The sequence below is a fragment of the Haplochromis burtoni genome, unplaced genomic scaffold, assembly GCF_018398535.1.
Source record: "Haplochromis burtoni strain Fernald_Lab_line unplaced genomic scaffold, NCSU_Asbu1 Contig_796, whole genome shotgun sequence".
Lineage (NCBI taxonomy): Eukaryota > Metazoa > Chordata > Actinopteri > Cichliformes > Cichlidae > Haplochromis > Haplochromis burtoni.
Window position 1 is genome coordinate 18,289 of NW_024583157.1, and position 13,393 is coordinate 31,681.

At 38.3% G+C, this 13,393-nt stretch overlaps 1 protein-coding gene across 2 annotated transcripts in view; it reads left to right on the forward strand.

The window, feature by feature from the left end:
• Positions 1-13,393, forward strand: part of poc1b (POC1 centriolar protein B) — a 39,558-nt gene that overhangs the window by 3,949 nt on the left and 22,216 nt on the right. Inside the window, exons 8-11 of one of the 2 annotated variants that reach the window (XR_006053299.1) lie at positions 74-142; positions 252-404; positions 577-654; positions 4,572-5,551. Coding sequence is in view for 1 of the 2 variants with exons in the window: in XM_014330403.2 (XP_014185889.1) it covers positions 74-142; positions 252-404; positions 577-654 (300 nt within the window). In the remaining variant the exon portion in view is untranslated. The remainder of the gene's footprint in view (positions 1-73; positions 143-251; positions 405-576; positions 655-4,571; positions 5,552-13,393) is intronic. The other variant, XM_014330403.2, reaches the window with a different exon arrangement.

Below are 13,393 nucleotides of genomic sequence, written 5' to 3' on the forward strand. Positions count from 1 at the left end.
AGAAATGTCCATTTTATTAGTTCTTCATAGTGTTTGATTGTAGTCTTTGACATTCTTTAATATATTTTATTAGGGTGCTGTGATCACTGTGGCCTTTTCCAGGGCTGGAGATGTCTTTGCCTCAGGAGGAGCTGACAGTCAGGTTCTGCACGATGACTGAACAATGAATTACCCAAATCATTCGAGGTCATATCTTTACTGTTGGAAAATGTGCTGAATTTGGGTCATGTGGTTGCATCTTGGTTGCTTAGGTGCTGCTGTGGAAGACTAACTTTGACAGCAGGTCATATCAGGATGTCTTACTTCAACACAGCCGGAGGTCGACACCAGATCCCCCACCCCACCTGTCTGACATTCATCCTAGGGGACCACACCTTCATCACCCACAGCCTACAGCCATTCAGGTCAGTCTTGTTTCACTTCATTAATACTAACAGACCATCAAAAACTCTGTGCTATTAAACATTTTTTTAGGCATTTGCCATTTCGATATAAACAGCAGATGTAAACATTTAAAGATCGTACTTTGTTTGGAAGGCACAGTGCTTGCTGCTTAATTACATGTTTTGTTGCCAGGTCAGTCCAGCAGTAAAAGACACCAGATCAACTGAGCCACATGTCATACAGCTGGGACAGTCTGTCCATGGCAACATGGTAAGCTAATGCAGATTTCAACACATCTAAACCGTAGGATATTTAGTTGGGTGTCTATGTAGATTATTATTTAGTGTGTGCATAAAAATGACTTGAAACACAAAAATATTGAAATACAGAAACAGCAATATTTAACTACTACTCAAGATACTGATGAAAAATGTTCTTATAGTGTCTATGAGAACATTTTATAGACGACTTAAACTAATTCATACTTGTATCATTTGGAGGGGATGCGCATATCACCACCAGGTGGCAGTGCAGACCAGTGTTTAGTTTTGAAATCCTGAAGCTTTTCTAAAACTTGCTTCAGCGGATGTTAAGGATGCTGTGATGTATATCATTGTTTTATTTATTTTTGCTTTGTGTTTACGATTAGAATGACTGTAAACTGTTCATAAACAGGCTGTAGTATAATGGTGCAGTGTACACAAATACTGTAAGTAGACAAAGTAGGTTAATATCATGATTAAAAATAAACTGTAGATTAGATGGAGGCTTCCTGATTGTGATGGATGCATACCAGTTTGATAAGCGTGAAAATCATGGGCCAAAGTCTCCTCTTTAATGTTTGTCTTAGGATTCCTCAATTCTGTTTGCTTCATAAATGATGGGACTTTAAAATAGAATAATGTTATCCAAATTTGGATTTTTGTCATTAATAACATATAGCCACTAGCTGTGTTTGCCATTCAGTGGTTCTGTCAGATACGTGGATACATTTTTGTCCACTGCAGGGCACTTTTTGCCACCATATATGTATCGCTCCACCTTTTTCAGCTGTCCTGTTTGCGTTTGGTTTTTTTTCCCCCTCTCTTGTTAATCCCACTTCATTTTTTCATGTTTTTAGTCCTGTGATATATTGTTGTTTCGAGGCTCATGTGGGTCATTGACCAAGCCTTGAACTAGAGTAGAAAATCATGTATCAAGGTATCCACTTACTTCATAAACACACATCCGGCATAAATGGGAAGAAATGTTAATGAAGATGAGTAGTAATGCACATTTTCACAGAGCTGAGACCGACTGATTTTGATTTGATTGTGCGGCAAAATACCTCATCCACTGTTACGTCAAAGACTGCACAATGCTTGATTTTAAATCGAGGCTTTAGATTATTGTGAGAATTGGATGTGGATTTCAAACAGAATAGTTTAAAGGCAGGAAATTTAATTTCTAGACTAGAATCCAAGAATATGACTCTTCCTCAATCCATTGCATGCATTATTATGCACTAGTTTTAATCACTGCACCATGATGTCACCCCAAAATTTATACATGTACGTCAGTTTTATCGTTGCCAAAAATGGCAAGATGAATGAATGTCACACACAGACACAGCTTCTGACTTATTATAATATATCATCACTTTTCAGTGGCTTCTGCAGGTTGTCTTTGCATGAATGTATGTGCATATTTATGAGCATTGAATGAGCATTTACAGTGTGTGAATGTGCTAGTGATTTCCCAGTCGTTTGTGTGTGTTTGTGGTCGTGCTCCAGGGGTTTGTACATGACATGAGTCACTAGTTTTGTGTGTGTGTGATGTGTGTGATGTGTGTGTGTGTGTGTGTGTGTGTGTGTGAGGGCCATTCCTGTTTAAATTGGTTCAGAGCAGGGAGCCCTCAGTGCTACTCCTCCTGTCAGCTCTCATCTCCTGATAGCCATCTCTTAGAAACCTCATCTTTCCTCCCCCTCTGCCTTGTCCTCTTTTCCTCTCGTCTTCCCTTCTGGTTAGTTTCTTTGGTCTCTCACTGTTGTAGATGTCCTCAGAGAGATTTCCCTTCCGCTCTGTGTCCATGTTTCCCCTTCATCGCCCTAATGGGCCCAAGTAAAAACGAAAATAGAGAGAACGAGAGAGAGAGTGAGAGAGTGAGAGAAAATGACTGGGACATGCAAGTTGCCTGAGGTGGCTACATGGGTGGCCCCATGGGAAGGTTGCTATACTCTGGCCTTCCTGCTACCATTGGTAACCTCCCTGTCTATAATTTAGGGCCATCTCCTCTTATCACTTATGCTTTATTAGCTTTTTTGACTAATGGCCTTTAAACCTGCTAGTATTCACTTTGGTTTGCTTTTATTCTGAGTGTGTATTAGTTCCCTGGAGAGAATCTGACTGAGCTGCAAACATTCAAGTGTGAATAACATTATTGTTTTCCCCTCTTTCGAAATATTTTTTTTTAACTGGTGAAAATGTTTGTAGTTTTGCAAAAGTGCTTACAAAACTATACAATTCTGCATGATTACCTTCAGGATGTTTGTATGGAAGTGCAGGTGTCAGTAATGACGTGATGACTCTCCTGGGGCATCAGCTGTTTCGTCTTCCTCTTTTACATGACTAATTCTGAGCGCTGAGCTAGCAGCACTAGCAGGATAAGGTTTTGAGCAAAAATTCAGTCAGAATCTGGGCCATTCTCTGTTTTGTAGCAACTATCAGCTGACATTAAAAAACTTTGATAGACACACCAGTTTCACAAAATGACGTATCTAATCATCATCAGCTGCCATCTGCTGGTTGTCTCTGTATGATTGAGGAGGCTATAAGTATGAACATCTTGTTTCAAAGTTCTGTTTCTAACATGGTAACTTTATCCATTACGTTTCCGACTAAACGTGGAATTTGTTCAGGGACTGGGTCTCATATTTGTCTGGAAACCACAGAGGTCACTAAGAGGCCTCTGGTTTTGTTTGTTAATGGCCTCTTGTTTGTTAATGTGACAACATCTCTGTGGGAGTTAGAAAGTCTAATGAAACTGAATGATGCAGCTGAATAAAACCACTCATTTGTGCTATCCATTCTTGTCAGTTTATTTGAACTTCTCTTGCAACTACCTTGCATGGTGCAGCTGTATATTTCTACGTTTCTTTAAATGTAGCACAGTCCCTCCTTGCGTCTCTTATAGTTAAGTGGAAATACAGCGCAAGATATTACATGGAGAGTTTTACCATCCCATTGAACAGATTCCAGTCAGCAGTAAAAGAAATACAATGAATGGCAAATGTTTTATTAGTTAGAGGTGGGAATCACCATACATCCCACGATACGATATTATCACAATACTTAATGCACGATACGATATTATTGCGATTTATTATAATTTTTTTTAAATATCTGCGATATTCAGATTCTGTACATAAAGGTAAACTTTATCAATATTCATTTTATCTAATATCAAAGTCTCGCACTCAGTCTTTCTCTCATTTCAGTCAGTTTTATTGTTGACAAACTGAACGGTTTGTATTACAGTCTAGTCCAACTTAACTGAATGCAACCATCTGGTACAATTATAGCTATTCTGAACTATGCGATTTATGAAAACTATGCAGCCCATTCAGCAACTGAAGAATTTGAAAGTAAATTAAAACAAAATATAATTTTACATTAAATAAAGTTTTAAACTTAATTAAAATAAAACATGTCTTAAATTAAAATAAGTAAACTGTCATGTTTATTGCTGCCAAAAAAAAGTTAAACACATTTGGACAGTGTCAGGATTCTTGCTCAGAAAAAGGATCAACATGCTCTGAAGTCAGAGCACAAAAACCTTTTTTGTAACAAAATATCGATTTCTGCTGTCCCTGTATCGATACATTATTAGCAAACAAAATATCACGATACTACACAGTATAGATTTTTTTCCCCCACCCCTATTATTAGTTAATCGAAAGCAGAAGGTTTGATTTGGTTACTTGTGCCAATTCTAGTGTTCCTGCAGACGTTAGCAATACCAGTTTAAACAGACAAGGTGTCCTCTACTAACAGGCCTCCTACCATCTGTGTGGGAATGTGCCTCTTTTGTAGCCATGTATGGTACACTTCTATGTGAATAAGTGTGCAGTATTGATAGTATGTTAATTTATAAGGAACATCTGTCAATTCTCAACATGTTGCCCATGTGCATTTGTGTGATTGCATAGAACACAGAAGACCCCGCCTCTCTACAGTCCTCTCTGGCTTTCTGTGCAGGGGAAGTACAGGATATTGGATGGCCCGGAGGTTTAGATACCAGATTTAAGTGCTGTAGAGGAGAACACGAGTGACAAGACACGACGGAAATGAGCTAAAGATAGTAATGGGTGGAGGAGGGGTTCACTTTCCACCAGGACACAGACTCCCAGAGGCTGCATAACAGCCTCACATTCACACATACCCACACACAAATACACACTGCTGCACTTGGGCAAACGTGCTCTTGTACACTTGGTCCAAGCACTTTCATTCATACTATATCCTCCCATAGTCTGTTTGGTTCACACTGTCTTTTACTCACATGGTTATGAAGGGATATACTGATAAAAATGCAGGAATATAGAACATTTATGCACCTAATATAAATTTACATGTAATGATTATTTGATTTGTGTGATTTTATGTAATTTAAGAACTTTACAGGTGTGCAAATTTTTGCCCCTTAGGTTGCAGTTTTCACATTTTTACAAAGCACTATTCATATGTATACTAGCACTGTGTTTAAAATGAAACCAGTGTCCAGTGTTTTTAAATACATAATGTATACAGGAGCATTCCTCTTAAGAGATGAGCTAAAAAGATTTAAAATCGTATACTGACCTGTTTTGTGTTCATTAATTTTTATTTTATTTATTAATTTTTATGTTTTGTTTTTAAATGCTGTTCTGTCTTCTAGTCAGTAAACCATTAATAGTCATAAAATTAAGGAGTCACATATTTAGCCTTGAGAGGCCAAATATGGGCAGCAGTTTCCCTAATGCAGCTCACAGAGTGGAGCACAGTCTGTGCAAGTGAAATATTACTTAAGGCTTCCTGAGCATATGACGACTCCATGCAGTCACAGCGGAACCCCTTCTTCAGACACTGTACACGTCACATAATGCTGCGAGACTCCCCATGGCGCTTCCAGTCTATCCGATGCTTGCATGTAAGTGTCCCAAAACTTGATCCTCCTCATCAAAAATACAAGAGAAGGGCAAGCCTTATTACTAATTCACAAGGTTCTCTCTTCAGGTTCACATCTGTCTTTTTCCCCTCCTCTCCTCTTTCCCTCCTCCCTCTTTCCTTTTTCTGCTTGCCTTTAATCTCAACCTTGCGCAACACCGACTTACAGGAAGCACTTTGTGGTGTCCTCCAAACAAAGAAACATTTTTTTGTAACACTTGATTGCTGTGTATAAAAATGGTGTTGCTTCTCTGTTTCTTAGATTAAATATGTTGCATAACCACAATTACGGATAGCATTTACATGCTTTTGTCAAAAAGGCCACTGTGTAAACGGTCTGCTCACGCTTTAACTTGACGTTCTCTAAAACCTTATGTAATGATCAGTTTACTGCTGTTTGTCAAACAGTTGTTTTCCAACATGAACAGTTTGACAGATAGTGATTCACATAGTGCCACACTATGTGGCTGAGCATGTACAGACATTAACACTTTACCCTTACAATGTGAACTTTTTTGACACTTTGCCTCCTGTAGGTTTCGATGAAGAAATCAACATTCTTTTTTTTTTTTTTTTTTTTTTTTTTTTAAAATATATGTCTTTGTACTCTTACGTCAGATAATTTTCAGCTCTGTGTGCTTTTCATTGATTGGATGGGTCATTTAGTTGCGGTATGTGTCATTGGAGTTTAGTGAGTAAGTTTGATATCTGCCTTACTAATTGCATAAGATATTTCATTGTTAGATATTGCTTGGGACATTATCAATTACTTGGTATTTAGACTTACTTTAGGTTTATTTTATTGACAGTTTCTCTTTGTTTTTCAAGGCACTGACCTTTCAGATTCTTACCAGGGCAAAAGGTTTTTCTTGTAGATCATTTATTTATCATCTGAATTAAATAAGGTGTCCTTCTGATTGGATTTTTTCACTTCTGTGTCAGATCTACGTTGTAACTTGCACTATAACCGGAACACTGTACCCTACGCCACCGTTGTCTTCTACGTAACCTGAGGTTCACCTCCAAAGAAATGTAACCGCTGGGTTGACTCATACGGCAGTGACTTGCCAACACTGTTTGGATCAGCTGGTTGTTTTGTTTGTGGCTTTCTTAACCTTTTGCCAACATGAACATTGCAGAGTGCCCTCTGGTGGACAAACTATGAAACAACTCATAATATGGTTGTGCACCGTGTTATGCGGCTAATTTTGTTCAAGATGAATTTGTACAATGAAGGTATGATACCAATACAGCACAACTACATCCTGGATATAGATCCATTTTTAAAAAGATGACTCCCTGCACAAACCTGTTACTTCCAATGCCAACATCTGTAAAATGCTAGTTTATATCTGCTCTCAGTATAATCGTTTTCAAGGGTGATTTTGTGTAGAATCCATGTAGTACAAATTGCTATTATTAAATTAACTGTAATTCTATAATTGTCATTTTTCCACAAGGACAATACAACTATTTCTGAACTTTCATTTTTGTCATTTGAAACGTCTTATTTTCTGCCACCTACCTCAAACAGTTCTTCACGTTTGACTAACTCTCTGCTCTCTTAATGCTCTCTGAAGGTTACACCAGTATCCTCAGGTGCCACTGGTAGGAATGTGCTGACAGTCGGTACTTGCAGTAAGCTAAGAATAGACTGTGAGGTCTATTACAAGTATTACCAGGACACCTGAAAGGCAAAGATGTTGCAGTTTATTTTCCTGCTTGTTGTGAGAATTAAATGGAGGCTAAGGTGAGAGATAAAAATAGAACTTGGATGAGACAAAGAAGGACAAATTTGATAATGATGTCATCCTTCCAATGAGAATCTGGCCAGAAGGGAGAAGGAAACACATATTGAAACTAGAGCTGGGCGATATGAGATTTTTTCATATCACGATATGTTTTTTTCATTTCAGGCGATAACGATATCTATCACGATATAAGCCAAATAACTATATTTGTAAGATTTAAATGTGCCGTTGCTCACAAGTAAAATGTGAAATAATCAGCAGCTTGTTTTTATTTAAATATTTATTTCCCATAATAAGTTCAACAGGGTAGATGTACTTAAGGAACATGAGACTTTTTCAGATAAATAAAGGCAAATATTGCAAACTACACAAAAGGCAGCCGCTAAAGCGTTTAAGTTTCAAAATAGAACAAACGAAACAGACTAAACTGTCAATTCCACTTAGAAACAAAATATTAATTCTAAAAATAAATCTTAGTTTGTTTTACAGAAGAACAGACAAAACTGACTAACTTTTGTCAATATCAAATAAACTGAGAACTAAAAGGAAATTCTCAATCTCTCCTTGTTGTATAGCTGAGCTTTTCAAACAGTTTTAACAGTTACTTTAGTCTGACAAAAGCCGAATGACGAATTAGCGCTTCCAGTCAGAGACTGAGGTTACGTCCACACGTACACGGGTATTTTTGAAAACGGAGATTTTCCGTTTTCGTTTTAAAAAATAATCCCGTCCACACATAAAGGCAGAAATGAAGGAAAACGCTGCTATGAACATGCCAAAGCAGCAGGTGGCGCTAGATTCCTAACCGTGCAGAAATGTTGGCCAATCAGAAGTCTAGAAGCCTCGGTGGGAAAAAGTAAACAAAGCTGGGGCATAGAAGCAGAACCGAGTCGTATGTGTGGAGGGACAGTAACTGTGTGTATATGTAAGCATTTAAACACTGCAGAGAGTAGAAGTAACAGTATTGTAGAAATTCATTTCACCGAAACAATAACGTGGCGCACAGTGTGACGCATGCACCAGTTTATTGTATTTCCAGACTTGCTTTCGGCACAATTTACAGTGCACGCTACTCTGTTTTTTGTCAGACTTGAAATAGCCGAAATACCTTCACCCTACGGAACTTCTATGGCTCTTCCGTTTGACAATCTCTCCGGCGTTGGAACCATCATCTGTTTTCTCTTCGGTCACGCTCGGTTGATTTTTCTAGTCGGCACACTCATTTCCTCCATTACACGCTGGCTGCTTCCCAAACAAACACACGTGCGGCTTGGCACTTGTGCTGTATGTAACAAGCCACGCAACGTGACGCTGCGGCTGTGATTGGTTCGGCTCTGCGCTACTTAATTTGGATTGGCTGACCTTTTTTTTTTTTGTTTTGTTTTTTTTTTTAAGAGGACAAGAGCGGCGAGGTCTATCGCGATAGCTTAATTTCTCTATCGAGTAAAAGTTATATCGCGATACATATCGTTATCGTTCTATCGCCCAGCTCTAATTGAAACATTAGTTGCACTTTAATTACACTCTTTATTAGGCTTTATGTTTATTTTTTGTTTGTTTTTTTTAATAATTCCAAACTTGCTAATTCTAAATAAGGAAGGATTCATTCACAGTTTGTTGAATATATTTTATTGCAGTGCAGTGTTTTGCTGGGAAACCTTGGGTCCAGGCATTCATGTGGGTTTTCCTTGACATTGGTATTGCTTTGACCAGCACACTGTCTACGGCAGCAGCAAGACATTGTAAAACAGCTTTAGGGAAATTAACAAAAACTTAAGGCCATGAACTGGAATCTATACAGCTGTCACTTGATCCGGTCAGGTGTCAGTGTTTTTTCACTAGATGTATCAAGTGGGTAGTTTTAATGTTGTAGGTGATTATTGTATCGGTATTTTGATTTAAAATTGATTTAAAGTTTAATAATTTCTGATTTTTAGAAATATACTTTGACTTGAATGTAATGTGCACTCACACATTTGCTTTAACTGAAAATACAGGCTACAAATGTATCTAATATATTTAAGTTAATCTAACAGTGGTGGACTCAACTGCAGCTAACCCATTTAAGAGAACCAGTGCATATGTCTGTGGAAATAACAGGCTACCTTAATGTTTGGCTGTGTTGCACGTTGATGCTATTTTCTCCCTGAGTGGAGGCAGAGAGGATGTGGCCTGGTGAACTGTGTAGGCAGATCAGACGCCTCATGGCTCTGCTGCTGGCCGAGTCTATTTCTGTATAACTCATCTAGGCTTGCAGAAAAAGTGGACATTGATTTTTTTTTCTTCTTCTTCTTCTCCTGAACAGTTTTTTTTATATTCTTTTTTTTTAATTTTTTTTTTCTTCTTCCCATTGAGAGGCCTACCTGCCGACCTTGAGTGACTAGGGGCAAGGTTAGCTAAAACAGGACTGTGCTTTAAATGGACTCTAAGAAATTGAGTTTTAAATGTGTTAGGCACTGGTTGCTTAGATAAAACCCAATATAATGCTCTAACTGAATCAGTATGGTGTGTTTTTGTGAAGCCTGATTTTGTTTACAACAGTCTCAAAGCAAATGTACCTTCTAGGGTTGTTTATAAAATATACCAGTAGAACATTTTCTTATTTACCTTTCTGTTTTCATTAATGCCTCATCCTCTTAGATCACTTAGTTGCTCATTCTACTGCTATAACTTTCTCTGTGTTTCTCTCACACACAATTATGCAGTATACCTTAGTAAGTAAACTGGTTTTCACCAGCTATTGCAGAAATGACTAAAATGTTGTAAGCTGGCTACTTCACGACTCAGAATCAGCCCTACACATAAGGACTTTCAGTTCAGGACTTTTTGGTGGAAAAAATAATTCACCTGGAGCTTGATCCCTGCAGTGGAAATGTAGTGATTCCTAACAAACGTCACTAGTTCTTCGGAAACATTCTAAAACTTGGAATAACATGTTTGTAAAAGTGGCTGTGCGCCAGTCTTTTATTCACACATGGGTGTGTATGCGCATTACTCTGTATATGCGAACCCCTGTGCATTTTTTTTGCACACCCATGCATATGTCTGCAAGGGAGGATTAATGGAAAGGGCTCAGAAAATAAATCCATTTCCTGTGAGATGAGAAAGCCACTGGTCACGGTTTCTCTCCGGAGGTGCAGCTGTAACCCAATACCTCGTCACTCCCAGGTTAAACCCCACCATCTCTCACTGCTACCCCCTCCTGTTAAGCTCATAGTCCACCTGTGAGGAAGTCATTCATCTCTCTGCTCCCAGGAGAGGGATAAGTGGATCCCCCTACTCTGACCACAGTTGCCCTGATGCCAATAATGGGCTTTTATTGTTTGATGTAACCCTTCTCTTCCTCTTTCTTTTCCAGACCTAATCTCAGATCTTAATACTTCTGTTATAAATACTTCTGTTATAAACTATTCCATGTACTACTGTTCTACACATGTCGGGGTTTTTTTTCTCAGTCTTCCATGGACATTTCATATATTGAGCATTCACATCTGTTGCATAAGTCCAGTTTCCTCTTAAGTCATCTTCACGCACATTATACATTTACATTTTTTCCCCCCACTTCTGTCTAATCAAATAATGTGAGGTAGAACGTCTTTAATCATGCACACTACAGTGCAAAATAGTGGGTGTTTTTAGGAAAACAAGCACTGACTCCAGAATTCACTCAGAAAACATGTTAAAAAAATGGAAATGGATTAGACTTCCATTAAAACCTCAGAGAGACAAATGGTTCAGGGATTTGTCCAGTAATCAGGATGATTCTAACTCAACTTTTGCTTCCGTCCGTTCCGGTCACGTTTTGCTACAAAGTTTTTCACTCGCAGCAGTCACGTTGCACATGATTGTTTGGCTCTTTGTCTCCAGACTTTGGGGGGATACCCGTTTGATCCTTTGAGAAAGTCATGCCTTAATCAAATTTAAACCCAAACAGCAAGGAAACATAATGAAGCTTTTGTGCTAAAAGCTGTGACTGTGTGGTTTCTTTAAAGTGATTATTAGTGATATTGTTGAATTGTGTGTTTTACTGTATTATTTATCTTATTATTTTTCTTTAATTGTTTGCCACAGTTTACATGCAGGGATTTTGGTTAAAGACGCTTAAGTATTTTGTGGAGGCTTAGCACACAGTATGTGTGGGAACATAGGAAAGGTTAGGTCGCCACTATAGTCTGAGAGGTTGCATTGTTTTACAACGAGACTATGAGCAATTAGCTGTGAGGTTGTTCTGAATGGCGAATGCCTTTCCCACAGGTGCTTTCGCAGTCCTTTTGGTATTAGCTTAAGAGCTAAAGCTGATTAGCAGGCATTTATGTGGCAAGGCAGTTCAATCAAATCTTTCTCATGGACATCCATCTGCTTAGGCTGTTTCTGTGCGAGTTGTAGCTTTTGAAACGTCAGTTGTAATAGTTGTGTGAATTGTGTTTAGCAGTATGATGCTTTTAGCATTCAGTGCTCCAGGGTTTCTAACTTTCAACTGCATAGTTGACTTTCTAAGATGTAAAAGGATATATAGTGGGATATGTGGCATGATTACATGCAAGCAATATGTAACTGCTGAAGTTTAAGTGATGCTATGAAGCGTCTTAGAAAATGTTTCTTAGTTTTCTCATATATTTTTTTTACTTGGCTTTTCATCCATTTTGGTGTTTTCAGATTCCAGTGTTTGATGTTTTCAGCTATAACACAGATGTTAAATTAACTGCTTGCTGAGCTGCTTGTTGAACTTATAGTCTATAGTGCAATTATGGGACACAGTACCAATGTTTTTGGTTTTTCTCTGTGCTCCAGCAGATTCCAAATTAAACAATCAATATGCGATTAAAGTGCAGATTTTGGGGCATCATTTCAAGGGGTTTTAGAAAACGTTTGCATAAACTGTTTGTCCAAACATTGTTATAATTCTTAAAAGTGCCCCCCCCCCTTTTTTTTTTTTCAGAAGTTCAAAATTAATGGGACAACTTAGTTGTCTTCTGTGATATTTCAGGAATTTTGTTGTTGCTGAGATTCAGTAATGCAAGAGAGAGAAGAAGAAATGAAAATCTCTTGGGATGGTAAGGTGGTGAGGTGGTCTTATAGTTGAAATCGGGTTCTGTGACATAACAGCAGGCACATCCAAACTATAATTTATTTTTAGTGTGTGTTATTCAACAAAATTGGGATCTAAAGTTACTCATGGCGTCATGGTTTCCACATTTTTATAGCAGTAATTTAAAACTGCTTTTCAGAGTTCTTTTATAACATCCTCAAATTTAGCCTTCCAGTGTCATAGAATTCATGATCTATGAACAAATGCCGTATTAAAAAGAGTCTATAAAACTGTTTAATTTGAGCAAAAGCATAGATGTCCTCACTTTGTCCACATGCCACCTTTTTGGCTGCAAGTCCCCTTGTGACCAGCTATATATGGACTCATAAGTGAGCCTAATGAAGGGAAGTTGCCCATTTATTTCCTCTCCACAGTTAGTTATTCTTAGAAAGTCCCAATGCTGCACCACTTCAAAGGCCCCAGTCTAAACTGACATCCAGGACCCTTGTCAAGAACATCTTGTGACACACATCAGTAGCTATGTTTGGAAAAGCTCATGTGAAGCCAATTGACAAGAAGTCTCCTCAAAAACAAAATGCTTTACAAATCCGCTTGAATTCATGTAGGGTTGTGTGTTTTATGTTCTAAGGCTTGTTAACTACCATCAGCACCAGGTAAACTTATGCGGTATAGACACATCTGGTGACTTGTGCGCTCCATCTTTGAGCAGCACCACAGTTGCAGTGATAGTAATTATGGTGTCAGTACTGCTGCCTGGTACAGTGGCAGCAGCGTGGGTAGGTGGATTGATGGGGTTGTGAATAAAGTCTGTTAATCTACAGTTAGAAGATTAACTGTTTTTGAAAAATGATTTTGTGGTTTTGCTTCAGTCAAAACTACAAAGTTAAACTATCTAGTATAGCTGTGAGTTATTTGTGTAAAGGTATCCAGGCTTCTTACTGTAGTAACTGCTTTACGTAGTTAGACTGGACAAACTGTACGGATGGAGAAATTGTGGCACGTTTGGGTTCACTCTCAGCAGCGC